This window comes from Muscardinus avellanarius (assembly GCF_963383645.1).
Source record: "Muscardinus avellanarius genome assembly, chromosome: 13".
Taxonomy (NCBI): Eukaryota; Metazoa; Chordata; class Mammalia; order Rodentia; family Gliridae; genus Muscardinus; species Muscardinus avellanarius.
In genome coordinates, this window is record NC_137799.1 from 84888253 (window position 1) to 84908751 (window position 20499).

The 20499-nt window shown below is 37.5% G+C and overlaps 1 protein-coding gene across 13 annotated transcripts in view; it reads right to left on the bottom strand.

Moving 5' to 3' along the window:
- LOC308272016 (transducin-like enhancer protein 4) overlaps positions 1 to 20499 on the bottom strand; it is a gene marked incomplete at both ends in the record, with an annotated part of 152038 nt that overhangs the window by 54876 nt on the left and 76663 nt on the right. For 6 of the 13 annotated variants that reach the window (XM_080708762.1, XM_080708755.1, XM_080708754.1 and 3 more), the window contains 2 exons: positions 14247 to 14263; positions 16146 to 16347. In XM_080708762.1, the coding sequence (XP_080564888.1) occupies positions 14247 to 14263; positions 16146 to 16347 (219 nt within the window). Of the gene's footprint in view, positions 1 to 14246; positions 14264 to 16138; positions 16351 to 20499 lie in introns of all 13 variants that reach the window. The other 7 variants (XM_080708761.1, XM_080708763.1, XM_080708757.1 and 4 more) reach the window with 3 other exon arrangements.

The window sequence follows — 20499 nt, forward strand, 5'->3', positions numbered from 1 at the left end:
CGTCAACATATTTTATATTTTAGATTCCCTGGTCTAATTTTGGTTAAAATGTTTATATTTACTCAACAAAATTTTATTTTAAGATGTTTTAACAGTTTTAAGTTCCCATTTCCCTTTCTTTCCTCTACAATGTATAGTTTTTGAAATCTAATATAAACCAAATAACCCCATATATAAAGGGCCCCTCACTTAGGTAAGGACCCTCCTGAGACAAAGGAGTATGCCCTCACACAGCCTTTGCCCAACCCCTCTATAACACAAGGTAGGTATCCCAGAACCTAGAGATTAACTCCCTGCCCAAAGACTGTAGGCCTACTTCTCTGGTTTACCCCAGTCTTCCTCCTAAGGGCCCCAGAGGTACACCAAGCTGCTGGTGTGAGTGTGCCTAGACCTCAGGGCAGCCAATAGAGTGTGATAAAGTTTCAAGTAAGAACTAGGGTGTCTACAAGAAAATATGGAAGAACCCACCTGGTTCTAACAAGAAACTCCAATGGCCTGAGAATTTCAAATTAAAACATAGTCATTCTGAAGGTACACTTGTTAACTAGATATACAACTTTTAAATACTCAAACATCCTTAGAAAACTGGGAACAGATCCACCATTTGATCCGGCTATACCACTCCTGGGTATCTTTCCAAAGGGCTTGAAATCAGAGAACTACATTAACATATGCATACCCATGTTCATAGCAGCACAGTTTGTAATAGCCAAAATATGGAACCAGCCTAGATCTTTATCAACAGATGAATGGATTGCAAAATTATGGGAAATACACACAATGGAATTCTATTCAGCTATAAAGAAGAATAAAATAGCATTTGCAAGAAGATGGAAGGAACTGGAGAACATTAAGTTAAGTGAGAGTAGAAAGAGAAGGGACATATGTTTTCTCTAGTATGCCCAAGTTAGGGAGTAGAGGTAATACCAGGGGGACTCCGGATGATGGAGGGGAAATCTGAGCAAAGCTAGAATGGAAGGATAGGAGAGGAAGAAAGCTGAGGTTGTTCAATGGAGGGGCTACATTTGAATATGTGTACTAGTATAAATATAGCATGGTTAACCTGGACACTCTATTGGAATGGGGGAAGGGGAATGGGGGAGAGAGGGCACGAAGCACAATCTAAATGTACACCATTTTCAATATGTTCCACATATAAATAAAATATGGAAAATAATAAAAAATAAAAATGTTTATTCAAAAATAAATAAATAAATACTCAAACATAAAGTAGGAGGATCTCTTATGTGGACTCTTTCCTGGCCTTGCAAATGTTAAGGATAGGCCCAGCAGCATGGTGTCTGGTAGATTTCAAGAGCCCTGTCATAGCTGAAACCATTCCTACCAAAGAGTCATTTCTCTGCTATAAGAAAAGTACATGACAATTTTTTTTCCTTAAACACGTTTATACATTCATATATCTACAATGGTAATCAAACTGTGGCTTTATTTCTGTAACCATGTTTAACATGACTAAAAAGTTAAAAATAAAATTCAAAAAATTATTGCAGTTTGCTAAGCTAGCACATACAGAAGAGAAAATATATCTGAATGCTAGAGATTTTTCTAGATTATCTGTTTTCTTTCTTTTTCTATCTCTCAAGTATCCAGACTACAAAATTACTGATTGTAAGAGACTTGTCAAACACAGATGAAGGAACGAGTAGGGATTTATACTCTTTCAAATTCATTTCCTCTCCTCACTATAAGCTAGCTTATTTACTGCCACTTATTGCTATAGAGTTTTTACTTATCTTGAAGGTCTACAGATTCTTAGTTCTTGGGATTGTGCTTTCAAAACACAAATAGTCCAGGGCACAGAAAATACAATTTGAGAATTCTACTTCCTTCTAATAATTCCTGTAACTGTTCTATTTCTGAGACTGGGTCAAGTAACAACTAAGAAAGAAGAAAATACTACTTAAACAATGGGAAAAGCTACAAAAGCTATTTTTTTTTTTTTAAATCAGAGAAACCACCTGAAAAGTGAGGATGTTCAAGTACCCAGATAACTAAGTCAGACAAGAAAATTTTTAGCTCCATCTAATTATTTTGCTGATTCCTACAAAAGGCTTTCTGAATTCAAGTAAAGGCATACATCAAGATTGGGAGTCTACAGAACTTTGCCACTAGCACTGCTGTCAGCATTTGCTAAAGGGCCCATGTTTGCATGTATTTGCACATCATCTCTGGCAGCTTCCTGAGAAGACTGCCTTCAGAGCTAGTCCTCCAATCATCATCAGCTAGTTTTCTGTGGAATTCAGAACTCACAGGAAACTCAGAGACATAAAGAGGAACAATCCATTAATACATTTTATTCTATTTGGAAGGCAGCATATTTCTGTTCCATACTTAAGTAGGAAAATGATTTGAGGAAAGGATTGTATCTCATCTTTACTTTGAATCCCCAATGGCACAGTGCAAGCCTGTTTGCCACTCCAGCTGCCAAATCAATACCTACTAACTTTAAATATTTTATTTAGACTATACTGCTCAGTTTTCAAGTTCATCTACTGACACCAACAGTTTTCAAAATCAGGAATGTTCAAATAATTTTTGATTAGCTAACAAAAAATCAAGAATATCTCTCAGCTATAGAATTATAACCTATACCTTTTTCATATCCAAAAGAAAACATATGAACTGACAAGTAATTCTCCCTACTCAAGGTCCTTCATAATGAATGATGATCAAGCAAATCAAGTGGGCTTTTAAAAAGCACACTATTATCAATGTACTAAAGATATTTTTACTCTAAATACTATACATTCCCTCCCAGGAAGAAGTGATAAGGAAGAATAAGAGAAGAAAAAAGGGAAAAGGAGGGAAAAGGAGAAAAGAGAAGGAATTGAAAACGACAAGGGTGAGCAAAATTTACAAGTAAGCGACTGGTACTGACAAGAGGAACTGAACACAGTCTGCCCAGTCCTGCCAATGTATGGAGGGAGGGTGGCAGTTTGAAAATGGGGGCAGGAGAGGGGGAGTGAGGAGAAGGAAGAATTGAAGAAGTCAATCCTTTTAGGGGTGGCAAATTAACTAATCAAAGTACCGTTTCTGATGACTTATGTAGTCACAGATTGTTCTGTTCTCCCAAGGGCAAATATGTCACCAGCTTGGTAACAGTTAAAAACTCCCCCAAATAAGGTCAGACTAGGTTATGATAGAATTTTGTTAGCAAAACAAATTCTAGCCTAAGCATCAAATTCAGGAGTCTCATTCAGACCAGTGACAGTCCAATATGGTTTGGATATAATACTGGATGGGGGCTGGGCCCACAATGTAGAATAACTCACGAGGGCTTTCAAAAGTCCTGATAACTGTGGTATAAACACAAGTGATTATTTCAATTTTCTCTGTGGATTATTTCTTTTTTCAGGGCAGTCCAATAAGCCCAATAATGCCCAGATTTACTAGAAAATTTTTTATTCATTTCCCCATGCATCAGAAAGCAAGCTAATAACATCCCACCGAGAGTGCTGTCAGGCTAAATCCCTCTACTACTGATGCATGGCTGGGATAAATCTCCCTTCTCTTTCCATTCCACCATCCACTTTAGGGCAAGGCCCTGGGGGACTGTTTCAGATTACCCCTCCGCACGCAGTGTCACAGGCTCAAGCCCGAGTGGCCCAATCAGTGCCAAGAAAAGAACAAACTAAAAAAAGATTAATTCACAGATGTTCATGCATTTCACATACACTGTGCCCCATGATCTGTTGCTAGGGAAACAGGAGACCACCAGTGCGCGCTTTATTGGCTTTATGAAGTGCATCTTGGGGACTATAGTCCGAGAAATGCTGCATAATAATAGTGTGGTTTTTCTGAAGCCTTGTTTTGTATTTATCCACGTTTAACCTTTTGAGTATTATAAAGAGCACCATTATGCATTTCCTTCCAACCGCCACCTTCCACCAAAATGCCACAACTTTTTATCTAGAAACATTCAAATGCATCTCCTGGGGGTCCACTTTGTGAAGACCTATGATAAACTGCTCATCCAGTCCCATGATTTAAAAAGAGGAAAAAAAAAGACAACCATTTTGAGATTACTATGTGTGTGCAGCCAACCATACCAACCACCCCTGGGCAATACACACACATGCCCCTTGTTTTCTAGACATCAAGAGGAACACTTCTTTTGAGTATCAGGAGTTAACTATAACCAGATGGAACACCAAAACTGGCAAGCCTCATCAGGCCAGGGTGTTTTGTGCCATCCAAGAAAACTTTCTATGATGAAGGGGATGTCCTGTATCTCCACTGCTAGGGTAGTTTCTCCAGTCATATGTGACTACTGGGCACTTGGTATGAGGCTAAATGTGACTGAGAAACTACATTTAAAATTTCTACTTCATTTTAACTCATTTAGCTTTAAATAGCTTCATGTAGCCAGTGACTACCATATTGGACAGCAGTCTTATAAGCTGACTAGACAACTACAAAAGTTTTTAAAAGATGCCAAAAATCTGCAATTCGTGCTTCCAACTTCTGCTTAATTCATAAAAATATAACAGCAAGTAAACGTGTACAAGATGGCCTTCATGACCCATCCTGCTACTCACTGTGCCAATTCCAAACAGCCTTCAGCACTGAGTCTACTTGCCTGGGTCTTTGTAAAATAGGTCCAAGCAGCAAGACTAACTTCTCCCTAGCCCCAACCGCACACCCCCACATACGTTGGGAGGTTAAATTCACAAATGTCACAGCTCTCTGGACAGCAGCACAGATCAAGTGTTAATCTAAAGGGGAGGGGTGGGTAAGGGAGAGAATATAGGCTGGCAGGAGCAAGGGAAGACCTGGAATGAAGAGGAGAAAAATAAAGCTAGTGAATAGATGAATAGAAGCAACAGCTTACATTCAGATTCACAGGAGAAAGAACACACAGAGACAATCATTTCCTGGGAAAAGCTCAAGCCTAATGAGAATTTACTCTGCTCCTTTATGCGACAACCAGCCCTTTTGTGGCACGGGCTTCCTGACTGACAGGAACCCAGGGCCCCTTAATAGGATTTCCATATTATTTCCAACACCTGCCCAGAAGTTATTTGTTTACATTGAAGGAGGCAAGATTCTCAAATCAGACATCTGCTTCTAGTTCAGGCATATCTTAGGAAACCATCTAGAAAGCAGCTTTGTTACCATGGTGACATTTTTATTTTCCTCCTCTGGTTGGCTCAAAACATTAGCATTTCCAATTTTATTTTGTTGTTCAAAAGGCCAAATGTCATTCAAGAAAACAGAAGTTTTTAAAAAAACCTAAATAGAATTCTCAAAATTTTCTAGGATAATTAAAATGACCACAGGAGGAATAAATAAAATATGAGGTGTTATTCATTGCCTATAGACTTCTCTCATTGGGTGGCATAACTAACTTGTTTGCTTCCTCTCTCCCTTAGCCCTTTCCTTTTCCCCTTCAATGTGAACAGTCAGAAACTCAAAAAGTGTCAATTTAAAAAGGAAAATTCAAGAATTCTTTAGGATGTGACACAATTAAATAATGAGTCAATTTCTATGAAAACCATCTAGAAAGAATTCTAAAAGAATTCCTCATACTCACCCTATCACTGTATCTTAGAAAGTTCACTTAGAACAAGAATACTTAAGACATTTTAACTTCTATCTCACCGCCTGCAATTCAGTATAAGGGAGAGTGGTGAGGGAAAGGGAAGTGCAAGCTTCTCAAGAACACTTAGTGGTTGCAAAGGAGATAGAATATTAAACAGTGTGAAGGATGGAAGTACACTGTGCATGAGGTGATTGTGTGTGTGTGTGTGTGTGTGTGTGTGTGTTGCTGTTGTTGTTGTTCTGGTTTCTAGTAAAGAAAAACTAGAAGCATCAATGAACTCAGAAGCAGGGAAAAAATGGTACTTAATCTCCAATGACGATCTTCAAATAGGAACTTCTTGGGTTACAATACCAGGTCACTTGCAGCCTAAAAAGGATTTTACCCAAGTACTGAAATTATAGGTGCAAGCAGTATAATTTATTATATAAAGAAATAATTGGGCTAGTTCTAATTAATCAGTAATCTGATAAAATTAAAACAATATGCTTCATTTTGTTCAGTAGACTCAAAGAGAAATATTTACGTATTCAGTTCTAACATTTAAAATGATCATTTGCTAGATCTAATAAAGCATTTATTTAGTCTTGAAATGATTTATTATTCTCATGTAAAAGCAATTCTTTTGTTTAAAAGAATAAAAACCTTGTTCATAAAGTACCACTCAGCCCTCATCAAAGTTCCTTTCCATTTCTCCTTCATGAAGCCTGAACGATTCTGTCACAAGGCAGTTGCCATGGTAATTAGTTGTGACTCATCAAGTCCAAAATTAAGACCTTATTAGTTGTGGTCCCAAAGTGCAGGGTTTGAACCCAGAAAATATTTGAGTTACTTTGTACCATCATTGAACAAAATAGGTAAGTTGGACAGAGCTAAGGCGGAAATTTAAGAAAATTAATCTTTCCTCAGATAAATTTTTTTGTTTCCAGAGGTTAATAGTATTTTAACACAAAAAAGATGGTGAACAGTTCTTAGGAATATTTCCATTGGAAGAATTATGTACATTTGAAGAAAAATGCTTTGGAAGTTCAAGTGCTAATTGTAACAAATAATACTGGGCACTTCTAAACATTTTTTTAAATGTTAAACTTAATGGTATAATACTTTTACAAAAGATGAAATGCATTCTAATTAAGAAAATCAGAAGCAGCAATAAAAATAAAGGTGAAAATATTTGTCTAGTAAGTATTAGCTTAAAGGGGAAAGAATCAAACCACCTTTGCCAAAATTGGTTAGAGAAGGCAGGCCTGACAATTGGCCTGCCCTTGTTAATTATTTGTTCCCCTTTGTTAATCAGTGGAGGAGGGTGCAGCAGAACAAGCATGTGTCTCCCCCACCCCATCACATCATTAATCCATTCATAATTACCACCTGAGGACCAGCTAGTCCCTAAAGACATTTACTCGTCAGTTATCAGTTCCACGAGCAAATAATTACAACAGATTTTCTGGAATCAAGACACCTGTTACATTTCATCCAGCTTAAATGCCTAGAGGTAGGGATCAATTAATACTGAACAAATTTCTGTATCATGAACCAACAGAACAAAACTTCTTGATCATTTTTTGATAAAGTAACATACATGGTAAAAAAAAAAATACCTTGAAAGGAATTCAAAGCAACACTAATGCTAAAACAATTTCAAATTACCACCATACTTTGGAAAATTTAAAGTTACTTTAAATATTAAGCTATTCTTGTATCATGCTCCCTAAAGTAAAATACGACTACCGCTATGTTTATTTGACTAACAGTATGCCAATTTTATTACTGAAATATACCATAAGATCCATGAAACTTAAGTGCCTTATCCACTGACACACAGCTTACCTAGTGGTCAAGAGGGATGCTTGCTAGGACAGCCTTCCTGAGGCACAGCTTATATTCTAAATGGTTTAGGGTACTTCTTTTTGGTGTCAAGAATACTTGAATCACACTAGGAAGCGCCTTCTTAATATGGAGGACTGGGATAGAAGAATGAAGTCTAGGTTTGCATGTACATGTTGAAGATGAACAGTGAAGTAAATATTATCAATAATCAATGGAGTAAAATATCTAGGAATATTAAACCGGTCATCAATACAGCTCTATTTGTATCCTTTATCCTTTACATAGGCTATGGTGTACCTGGAATTCAAAACCAATTTCCAGATATGAACATTGCTTAAGATAGGCTCTTAAAGGTATACCTTAAAATAGGACTTAAAAGTATATTAAAAACATCTGTTTCTTTATGGGTGGTACCCCTGATTCCCCATGTCCCAACAAAGGGAAGTCCTCTCACACTAAACTTTTAGCTTCTTGACATAATAATCTTAATCCTCTTTATTGAAAAGTATAAGAGGACTAATCAAGAATTAGTTGGAGAATGGAATTAGAGAATTAGGCAGTATCATAAAAAACATTTAAAAAGTGAGAAAGACTCTAAGATTAAAAGGGACCTAAGAGTTATCACAACAAAAATGAAACAGACCCTATTTGAATCTCATTTTGAGAAAATTAAAAGAATTTTTGGTTTTTGTTTCTTTGTTTTGTAGTGGTAGGGATGAATTCAGGGCCGGCCTCACACAGGCTCAATAGCACTGTACCTGAGCTACATTCCCAGTTCCAAAATAATTATTTGAAATAACCAACGAAGTCTGATAATAGGCTGAATATTAGAAGATACCAAATATTTATTTTTATTAAGTGACTAAAGACAACATGGATATGTAAAAGATATTTTATTTTCTAGAGAAATGTATTCATTTTACGTATTGAAGTATGTAAGACCAAAGGCATGCCTATCTGAGATTGGCTTTAAAAAGAAAAGGAATATAAAAGAAAGTATTTGAATACTGTACAGCTCCTATACATACATGCTGGGCATAGGAGGGTTCTTTCTGCTACTGTTTAACTGTTTCTAAGTTTTAATTCCAATCAGATTGAGTCATGGAAGAGATTTTCTCTGTGGATGGCACTGGGATATGTGACCTTTCATTAGGAATGACACAAGGGGTAAGCACACCACCTATTTTCCTAAGTGATCTCTGAACTAGGAGCTCTACACGCAATGAGGCTGTCTCAGAGGACATCAGTGAAGTTGAGTGACCACAAGGGATCAGCCCCACTTTATATTTCCTTAGATTAGATGGATAAGCTGGAGTGCCCAAGTGAGAGTCCCCAGTTAGACAGCTTCTTAGTTAACAGATGACCTTGGGCATAGGTTCTCAAAGTTGGAGAGAATGCCCCCAGTGGAGAACTGGAACAAAATAAAAGATACTTAATGTAAATGTGTCACTGCATCTATTTGTTCCCTTAAAAAGGAAGATTTCCAGGTGGTTGCTGAGTATTTTTTTTTTTTCTGAAAAGGGAGTTTTATTAAGCCAAATCTGGGGGGGGGGGGGTTAACACAGTGCTCTACTTGTGCAGTATCATAAGAAAACTTTTGTTGCTTGCATATTTGTTTGCTTAGACACTTCCTTGTTTGCTTAGACACTACAGTGATTTTTTTATTTCATCTATTCCTCTCTTTTTAACTTAGCCTTGTGTCATATTATGCCTTTGTCCTTTCACAATGCATTTTTCAAGTCTACAGAAATGCAAATTTATCCCACCAGGTTTTCTCCCAAAGGGTAATATTTCTATATGAAGGAATGCGTGGAAGGAAGAGTGATAAACACAGAACTGGGCCATAAGGGTTCTCCTCTCTCCTTCTAGCTTCTTAGTCTCTTCTCTGCTACTATTGTCCCACAAAAGACATTTCAAAGGGTTAAAAATACACTCTTTTCAGAGAGATACTCGGGAAATACCAGTGAGGATTAGTTATTCGAAATGAGGAGGAGGAATGTCATACAGGTTCCATCCAGCACAAGACTTGGAATAGACCCTTGACCATTATGTCTTCTTATAAAGGGAAGTGGCAAACAGACATAATCATTCTGCTAATTTAGGCTAAAAACCTGCTTTCACCTTCAACATCCAACTAATGAGGCAAAAGTGCTTTCTTGGCCTGAATCATATATTTCAATTTGAACATTAAAACAACCTTATTCTAATTTTCCACTGATAAGCCTTTACTGCCAAAAGAGAACAACTGGGAGCAAAAAGAGAACAGCAATATATATTTCATCCATCTATGCAGAATAAACTCCAAGACAGAGATGGAAAAGAACCAACAGTCATTGCCTTAAACACAACTAAACAGCTAATCATTATGAAAACCTTTAAGTAACAACAACAAAGTATTCACAGAGTAAGAAACATCAGGACTGAAAACAACAACAACAACAACAACAACAACAACAACAATATATATATATATATATATATATATATATATATATATATATATGCCCACAGAAAAGCACTGTGCTTAGAAAACAATTACATGCAAATTAAAAAAAAGCTGAACCTTTGTACTAGAAAAAATTACAAAACTATAAAGTTAAATATTGACAGGTAGTGTAAGAACATATTCAAACATTGCATTTAGCCTTTTAAATTGGTACAGAGTTTCTGGAGATCAATTTGGCAATGCAGAAGATACACAAAATGATCATGCTCCTCAATGATGCATTTTGAGGAAGACAGCACTTTATATTTTTTATTTTATTTTATTTTTTGGTGGTACTCGGGTTCCTGGAAACCCTTCTACCTCCGGGCTACACTCCCAGACCTATTTTATATTTTTATTTGGAAACAGGGTCTCTTAAGCCAGCGCGGCTGGAAGCGCGGGGATTACAAGCGTGCACCACCACACCTGGCGAAGAAGACAGCACTTTAAGGAAGACATTCTGGTGAAAAACCAAAAGTAAAAACAACACTCTAAGTCAGAAATGTTTGTATTCTAGCTGAGTGTGGTGGTATATGCCTGTAATCCTAGTACTCAAGAGAATCACAGGTTCGAGGGCAGCCTCAGCAAGTAGTGAGATTCTCATCAACCTACAGAGACCTTGTTTCAAGATTGTTTTAAAAAAGAGAGCAAGCTGGGGATACAGCTCAAAGATGAATGCCCCTGGATTTAATTCCCTGTACCAGGAAAAAAAAAAGTTTGCATTTCTTCTGTATTTAAATATTTTTTAAAAAAGTCTCAGATATCTGATCTGAGAAAGTTATTGCATTCAAAACACAAAAGGACTATTCAGCCGGGCGTGGTGGCGCACGCTTGTAATCCCCGCGCTTGGGAGGCAGAGACAGGAGGATGGCGCAGGTTCGAAGCCAGCCGCGCGCTGGCTTAGGAGACCCTGTTTCCAAAATGAAAATGTAAAAATAGGTCTGGGAGTGTAGCCCCGAGGTAAAAGGGCTTCCAGGAACCCCAGTACCACCAAAAAAAAAAAAAAAAAAAAAAAAAAAAAGGACTATTCAGTTACATAAAATGGGTATAATAAAATATATAAATATAATAGTAACTTGGACGAGGCCATGGAGCTAATCAATATTTGAATTGTTTTGGGGGCCTATACCATCTAATACCTAGATATTAGGAGATAGGGGAGGGTAAGAAGACTAATTCCATAGCTTCAGTTTTCTACCAAGGTCTAGGCAACCTGGCCTTCACAGCGCTGAATCATTACTCTCATTATCAGTCACTCAGATAAAAACTACGAGTAATGTAACAGTCTAATACCTCAGAGCAGCTGGATTCTCCATGGTAAATCTAGCAAGTGAGAAGCTCCTGGCAGTATGTGGTAATGTCTTCTATGGAAGATGTTTTGGAGCCAACCACTTTTACCTAACCTCAGTGGGAGAAATGGTCAGTGGAAAGGTCCATCACTTCAAAAACTATTTCCTTTACTTATGCCTTTTCCAGTGATGATAAAAATGGTTCTAAGTAATCCAGAAGATGGCGAGAAAGCCCCCAGCTAGGAAACAGAAGGAAGAACCCAGTTTGTGGGCCTCTTAGCAAACTTTGGGCTTCCAACCCTACTGTTTAGGTTGAGAGTAGATTACGGTCTCAATTTCTCACTGTTTTCATGCCTCCAACGTGGGGCTTGCTGTTGAGCACAGGTGGCAGGTGCTGTGGCTATGTACTCCACAGACCTACTACATACACTGTTCTAGTTTCTCAGTACCAAGGAAATTGATTCTTGCACTCCTACAATGCTTTCCTCCTTTTAGATACATATTTACATTCTTTACTCTTGTTGAAAAACTTCAAACAGAGGTCTGCAAATAACAGGCTTAAGAATGAACTTGGCTACTGGAGCTATAGAAAACAAGATCAATAAAGCCAATAGCAAGCGATTTAGTGACCACAGAACTTCCAGAGAAAGGAAAAGAAAATGGCCCAACCATTTAACAAGTGATCCCTTTCATTTCACTTGGCATCTAAAGGTAAAGCATTTTAATTACCTGAGTCTTTACAGTAAGTTTAAGTTTATATTTTATAAGGTATTCTAAAATGTGCCCTGCTTAGTAATCTATAACGTCAAGAAAACATTTTAATGTGTCTCTCGCAATTAAACCCATCTACAACCTCATATAAATCAAAATTTTGCTACCATATCAAAATGTTTCAATGAGGCTGTATAACATTGCCCACATCCTCATTACATGCAACACTAATTACTACCAGCAGATTTGGAATTTTCTGCACATTAGAGGCTTTTAGAGGAGCTATAAAAAATTTCAGGCACCATTAATTTAAATTTGTATTGAAATTTCCTTTTGACAGATGGCCAAAAATTACTTATTATTTAGAGTACCAGAGCTGCCTGTTTGCACATTAGAAGAGGAAAGGGAAAAATTAAAAGCAAGAAGGAAATTTATGTCACATTCATTACCTGTTAAATGTTAAGGAGCATTATCCTGTATGAATAAATTATTTCATACAAGCTCAACTCCAGCTGCAGGCAACTGGCACACTCTGACTGATAAAAACCATCTCAAGTCACACAACCAACAATCATAAAAAGACCCTCTTAACCAGAAACACTTATGGGGGATAAGGACGATCGATAAAACAAGCAACTAAGGGTTTTTCTGAGAATCACAGAACACATTTAAGAAAATTCACAAACTATTTCACCTTGCAAAGCTATAGGACAGCCCCAGCCATGACACAACACACCTCTGAGTTGAGAACAGTACCACCAAAAATATCAATTTATAGCTACCAATCCATAATAAATCAAGGCTAAATCATCTGCTTCTAATTCCTGTTAAGTTTTCCCCCTGGCTTCTAGCTGCAGACACTTCTAGACTCACCCCAAATGATTACAGATTACTTCAAACTATACCCTTTCTTGTATGAGAGAATATAAAATGTAACAAGCACAGTGGTGTGCAACAAAGTATAAATATTTTCAGTCTGCTGGAGTGAGGCCTGAGAGGAGGCTTTTGTTTAGTTCACTGGCCTGCCTAAAGGTATGTATTTATCATAAGAAGCTTGGGAATGTTTATATTATGGCCTCAAAATAACTACACAGGCTTCCCTAGGGCTGCTATCAGTTAATCTTGGTCACTGCATTGACTTACTATTCTGATTAAGAAAGTTTTTACATTTAAGTACTGATATGAATGTCATGCAACAAATAATACAACTATAAATGCAAAAATAGTTTATTTTGTGCTGTTCTAATTGTAAATGTTGACATTTATATTAGATGGCAGATGCCCTTTGAATTATAAGATTCTTAGTGGGTAAAATAGATATACTTAACTTTTATTTTCTTAACAGCTCTGAAAAATAATCAATTTCCTTTTGTTATAAAAGTTAAGAAGAAAAAAACTTTTCCAGGGAAACTTAGTGTTCATATACCAATCATTAAAAAGTTTAAGAGATGTAATTAACCTACACTCTACAACATTCAATTAGTTTAAACTATAAGAAAAGCAGCTGACAGTACTCGTACTTTGGCCAAGGCTTAAAAAGTGTCCTTTTCTTCGACTTGATAATATATTACATATTATTATCTATGTAATGTATTATGTAGTATTATGTAGTACAATTACATATAATATGATAGCATATTTATACCATGCCAAGCTCAAAAAATGTTCTAGGTGACATTCATATCTTCATATTCATGTCCTGCCATGGCAGCCTATTTGTTCTGTTTAAAGCAATTCAAGTTTTAGCATATATAAATTATCAGACCCTACTGTCCCTATTTTCCAATAACTTGTCTCTAAAAAGACACAGAAAGCATATAAGACAAACATAAAACCTAAGGAGAATTAACTTGCCATACTGGAAAACAAAGATGTTAAAAATAAGACAGCAAAAAACAGGAAGAAAAAAGAAAACACTTCTGATGAACAAAAATGCTTATTTTATATTTCTGCTTGGGTAGTGGAGATTGAGCTCTACTGAGCTCTATCTCTCCCAAATCAAATTTTTTATAAAAGAATTTTGCAGGGTGGAATTGTTTTCCAAAATATAAAATTAGTGTTATTTCCTCATAAATCAATTTAGCTGCTTCATTCACTATCTTATAGCTAAAGCCCAAGTGAAGAACAGCAGTTACTATTTTCCACATAGCAAGACATAATAAAGTGAGAAACCAAGCCAGATATTATGATTCGACCTGGCTCTACAAATCTAATTCTGATAAAGAAAGGGGACTGTATTTCAAAAATATTAACATACCTAAATAAAATTCAGTTGATCACTATTATTTTCTAAACCTCAAAGAATTAATTTCTCGATTTCTAATCATTTAGTGCCTTTTAAAGCCATTCCTCTGTGAATTTTGAGTCCTACCTTAATGGAGTCTCTGTCTATAGGCAAAACAGCAGCAACACAAGCAGATAAAGTGGTTGGAAAAAAAGAAAATAGAAAAGTATTAGTTAGTTTATACAAACACATACATTTATCAAACTTGATCTCTCCTAAATAATAAATTGCACAGATGTCAACTTTACTGTAGAGTTAATTATTAATACTACTCTACCAGATTCACAAAGCACCAATATACCTTTGAAATACTTTTAGAAGGACCAAAGCTGGTCACTCTTATTACTTAAGTACTTTATCAACTTCTTACTTAGAAAAGTGTTTACAATCATGAGCCAACTTTGTGCCAGAGCATTAAAACAACTGGAAGACAAATATTACAGTGCTTTTAAGATCAGAGATGGCAAATTGATGCTTATGTGATAACAAAAAGTATCTCAATTATAATTAATGGTTAATGACATTGAAAGGGAGTAGATAATGAGCTTTTAATTATGAACCACAACCTTCAAATCAAAGAACCATCATGTGTTAAGTAAATTCCCACAAAAGAATGCTGGGAGACTTTTTCATTTGTTTTTGTCCTTAACTATTAAAAATTAATCATAAGCAGCAAATATATGGTCACAGCAAAATGTTTCTGCACCATCATTTTCCTTAAGGAGGAAGCCCCTTCAATCAGGGAGCACAACTAGCCTTTAAATCAATTGTATAAACAGTCATATAGAAGAAGTTAGTTAATGTCATACTTCTGAACAAACTGAGGGAAAAAGGTAGTTAAAACCAACAGACTTCATTAATTTTGGATGCACCTTTTTGTCCAAAAGTCAATCTGTGTGTGTTTGGGGGGTGGGGAGGGTGCTAGGGATGGAACCCAGAGGCCTTCTACCTCTGGGCTACACTCCCAGACCTATTTTATATTTTAATTGGAAACGGGTTCTCACTAAGCTGCTGAGAGTCTCACTAAATTGCTGTGGCTGGCTTCAAACCTGCACGATACTCCTATCTCAGCCTCCCAAGTACTGGGATTACAAGTGTGTGCCACCATGCCCGGCTTCTTTCCTTTTTTTTTCAGTATTGGGGATTGAACCCAGGGGCATTCTACCTCCAAACCATACCCCAGCCCTGGTTTTTATTCTTTACTTTGAAGCAGGGTCTCATTGAGTTGCAGAGGTCTCACTAAGTAGCGGAGGCTGGTTGTAAACCTGTGATCCTCCTGTCTCAACCTCCCAAGTATTGGGATTACAAGTGTGTGCCACCACACCCGGCTTTATTTTTCATTATATTTTTGGTTCTGGGGGTTGAACCTAGGGGCAATCTACCTCTGAGATATACCTCCAGCCCTGTATACCATTATTTTTTGTTTTTTAAACAGAGCCTCACCAAGTTGCTAAGGGCCTCGCTAAACTGCTGAGGTTATGGTTATCCTTCAACCTGAATCCTTCTGTCTCAGCCTCTCAAGTACTGGGTTTACAGGTATGTGTCACGATGCCTTGCTTGGAATTATTCCCTTATTTGAGATTTTCACTGCCCTCTGTAGGTTCATCTAATTTGTAATAATCAATTTGGTCAAATATCAAGGGAACTTTTATTAGTAAGTCTTTTCAGTCAAAATCAGTTATTAATGCAACATACCATTTCAAATACAGAATATCAAAGGATTTCATTACTGTTTTAGACTTTGGAAATACAGGATAGCAAGGGACCAAAGACAATCTTCAGGAAACAGCTTCCTTGGCACTGAGCATAAGATTCACTTTTGCCAACCACTAGGGCATTATTTGGCAAATGAATGTTTCCAATAATTAATTTACTTTTCAGTGTAAATCCTTTGTTCAGTAAGTAGTTAAATTAAATTCAGAGACAGAATCAACCATGGAATCTAGAACCTTCACTCAGCATCAGGTAGGTAATGTCACTGCTCACCTCTTTGGTGATCATTGTCATGGTGCTTCTTTTCATCTTTGATTGGAAGGTGGGATTGACCTCCCAGTGCACTGGAGAGGGCCAGAAGCCCAGCACTGCTGCCAATGGGTGGAATCGCAGGGGGCTGAAGCCCTGAAGGATGTGGAGTCAGAGGCACTGGCAGACCGTGTCCATGTGATAAATGCTGAGCCTGGAGTTGTTGCTGCTGTGAAAAATTAGACATAGATATTGAATTTGTCCATTATATCCAGCCCCTACCCTAAAAGTGGAGCCACGAATAAATAAAAATACAGCACCCATGAAACAAATATTTATCCTTAACAAATATATTTTTAAAGGGCAAGAATGGGAAGAGAGATGATTGATAAATGTGACTTTTCTTAGATTTAAAAATTTTGCACATGCACTGTAAATAACTTACTTTTTCAATTGTGAAATTAAGTAACTTTTAAGAGTTAAAATTCAGGTTTAACAAAGCATCTATTATGTTCTTTAAAGAAGAGAAAAAGGGAAAAGGAAACGAAAAAGAAAATCAAAAGGTCTGGCTATCATGTATTTCTAATCGTAACATATATGTGAATAACTGTTAATGCAGTTATGTTGAATAAAAAAAGCTGAAAATTGAGAAAATTAGTGCTAAACAGTTCTCCCAGAACCACTGCACAGCATGCAGAGAGAGTTAATTTGAAAGAGAAAACCTGAATTAACAACCCAGAAAAGGAAACTGGTTGCAGCCACCGTTTTAAGCCCTTTAAGTGTCCTCAGCGGTACTTGAGCAAATTACTAAAGAAAATCTAATGTAGCAAGGCTTGGGTCCTACCGTAGGCTTGCTCAATAATGCTGAAATAATTGGGCACTCTGTGCACGTTTAGTGATGCTCGAATGAAAAGCTAGTGGCCTGCCCTTGTGCTCTTCTCTAGCGGCAACTCTGTGTTGTGACAGGTTTATTTGAGTGGGACTGTGATGCATGCACCAGTAACTGCACTGACAAGAGTTTAAAGCCATTTTTACCAGCACATTGGCAACACACAGAGAAAGCCTTGGAGAGGCTGGAGTGGCACTGCTTGACCTCAGCCCAGACTGCTTCAGGCTGCACCAAGCTCCGCTACAGGAACCACTGCAGGCAGACCCTGCTGCCTATTTGAAGGGAGGAGGTGGTGGTCGTGAAAGGAGGTTGATAAGTTAAATATACTCTCAACTCAAAACCCTGCTAGCAATACTCTATCAGAACATGTGTGAACTAATCCTCAGATTAATGTTTGGAGTGATATGTACTAATTATTGCCTTTAAATAAGTCACTTTTCCAAGTACTTGGGAGCCTAAGACAAGAGGATCACAGATTCAAGGTTAGCCTCAGCAACTTAAAGAGAACTTACTTCAAGATAAAAAGAACTGAGAGTGTAGCTCTGAGATAGAATGCCCGTGGGTTTAATTCCCAGTACTAAAAATAATAAAATAATAAGTCACTTTTTAAGCCTAACATGTAGTAGCCAGTGTCCTTTCTATAATTTTATTCCTAAGCAAGATTTACTCAAATAGGCCTTGAGATTTAAATATTCTAGTAAAAATATCTTCAAAGCTGGGTGTGGTGGTGCAAGTTTGTAATCCCAGCATTCAGGATGCTGAAACCAGAGGACTGCGGTTTGTGGACAGCCTCAGCTACTCAGTGAGGCCCTCCGCAACTTAGTGAGGCCCTGTTTCAAAATAAAGAATAAAAACTAGGGCAGAGGGTGTAGCTTGGAGGTCAAATGCCCCTGGGTTCCATCCCCAGACTGCCCCCCCCACACACACACACAAACTTTAAAAGCCTTTTAAAACTGTTTTACAGAAAAAAAATGAACATTTTTTCTCTTCTCAAGATCACATTTATTTTCTTTCTTTTCGTGTCTTCCTATATTTAACTATCAAAGTTAAAGTACTAGCTGGGTGTGGTGCTACACACCTGTAAATCCTGTACTTGGGAGGCTAATAGAGAGGGGATCGCAAGTTTGAAGTCACCCTCGGAATTTTGTGAGTCTCTCAGCAACTTAGCAAGATCCTGTTTCAAATTTTAAAAATAAAGTAAAATAGGGATGGGGGAGAAAGAAAGCCCCCCGGGTTCCATCCCCAGGATCACACACATGAAAAGTATAGCAATAATTAGTTCTTTCCTCTTTTTGACCTGCATTTATTTCCTAGCTACATGCACTTAAAATATAGCTGATAAAATTAAGTGCAAACACTTAGAGCAACTTTACTTACATAAAATGGAAAATGGGGGCAGTGTCCAGATATATACTTCACTAATCAAACCCAACACTCAAAGTCCTGCCAAAGCTTTTCCTAATGGGACAACTTTTAAATTAGTTCTTCATCTAAGTGGCTAAAATCATCTTCATAATTTTTTTTTTTTGTGTGTGTGTGTGGTACTGGCGTTCCTGGAAGCCCTTCTACCTTCGGGCTACATTCCCAGACCTATTTTATTTTTTGGAAACAGGGTCTCCTAAGCCAGCGCGCGCGGCTGGCTTCGAACCTGCGCGATCCTCCTGTCTCCACCTCCCCAGCACGGGGATTATAAGCATGTGCCACCACGCCCAGCTTATCTTCATAAGTTTTTACATACTGTTATATATTGTAATTTAGTCATGAACCAAGAATATAAGCACACAATTTTATTTTCTAAATGTTAAAAAAATAATGTATATAAAGAAAACAAAATAAGGCCTTTTAGTAAATACTGGAAAATTCACTTCAAATCCTTTTCAACTTATTGGCAGAAAAAAAAAAATCTCATTCTCCTCTAAATACCCTTAATATTTTGCCAGTTTTGGGGCCTGTATCTCCCTTTCTTAGACTCTAAGGTCTAAGAGTCTACATCTAGCTAATTAAGATGCTGAAGCATTCACAAATTATCTGATACATTAAAAATGTCTATTTCACTGACCATTAAAAAACAAAACAAAAAAATCCTCGGCCCAAACCAGCATTTTCAATGATTCAGGTGTTTTAAATCTTCTCTGAGGATTAAAAACAAAAGCACTGTTTTCCTAAATTTTCTGCTCTATCAGGACCTTTTCAAAGATAGAAAATATACCTAAGTCTATGTGATGTACAAGACATTCAGGAAAAAGACATCTTGGGATTCTCAAGCTGTTCTTTTCTACTTCAAAACAGCTGTGAAAGGACTTGATCTTGTCTTTCTCTTTTAGGTCAGCCCCAAAGGATGGAGGTTCTTTCCCTTCCTGGCTGATGCTATTGCACCTGCCCAGTGGTTCTCCCTCCCCGTTTCATTGCTCCTTCCATTCTCCAGCATGCTCCTTCACCACATGTTCTCTGTCACTGACATATCCTTCTTCTTCTAAGAAGCTTAATTCCCGAGTGTCTTTGTATTTTGCTTAAGATGAATTGTCCTTGTCAAGTCAAAAGAACTTGAGGTACCATGTTTTTGAGGAAGAGAGGACACAAAAATCCTAATATACTTTAACTGCTTTTTGTGTCCATACAGTGCTTTGCACAGTTGAAACTTGATATTTAGTAAATTTAATCAAAATAGACTTTTAAAAACTCCCTTTGGTGTACCTTGTTCTCTATACCCCTATCTTAACATAACCAAATACTTTTACTGTTCTTACTTCTCATCATTTCATCCTCTTCCTTCTCTCTACACCCTGTAATCTGGACCCCAGGCTCACAATTCTCATGCAACTTGGACCATTTAGACAGACTGATTAAAGATTTCCATCTCTACGCAGCCTGAGACTACAGCATATCTTCCTTGCTGCAATTCTCCTCCACCTGCTTTAAACACAGCGGATCGCCATGGCCAGCCTCTACAGCTCTCAATGTTCCTGCTGCATTTCCTTTTTGGCTTTTTTCCCTTTTGCTCCCCTTTTCTTCACTGGCATCACCTACCTTAATGCAAATGATCCCATCTGTGGCTCCCAAGCTCTTCTTCCCCTAATTTCTTGCCAGATAATTTAGCGAGGCAGAACCAGCATCATCAGATAGTGAAAATGTATGGCGCATGACCCAGGGGCAACTTGATAGTGGCTCAGGTTACCAGTCACCAAAAGTTTTTCTCCCATGCTCCAATACTCACCCATAATCTGTGCCCATAATCACTGAGTCCTATCTACACTTATAACTCCTTTTTTTTTTTAAGTGGTACTGGGGTTCCTGGAAACCCTTCTACCTCCAGGCTACACTCCCAGACCTATTTTATATTTTTATTTGGAAACAGGGTCTCTTAAGCCAGAGAGGCTGGCTTGGCACCTCCTGTCTCCCCGTCCCAAGCGCGGGGATTACAAGTGTGCGCCGCCACTCCAACTTCCTTCTGTTTCTACTGCACTATACCAGTCAGACTCTAATAAATAC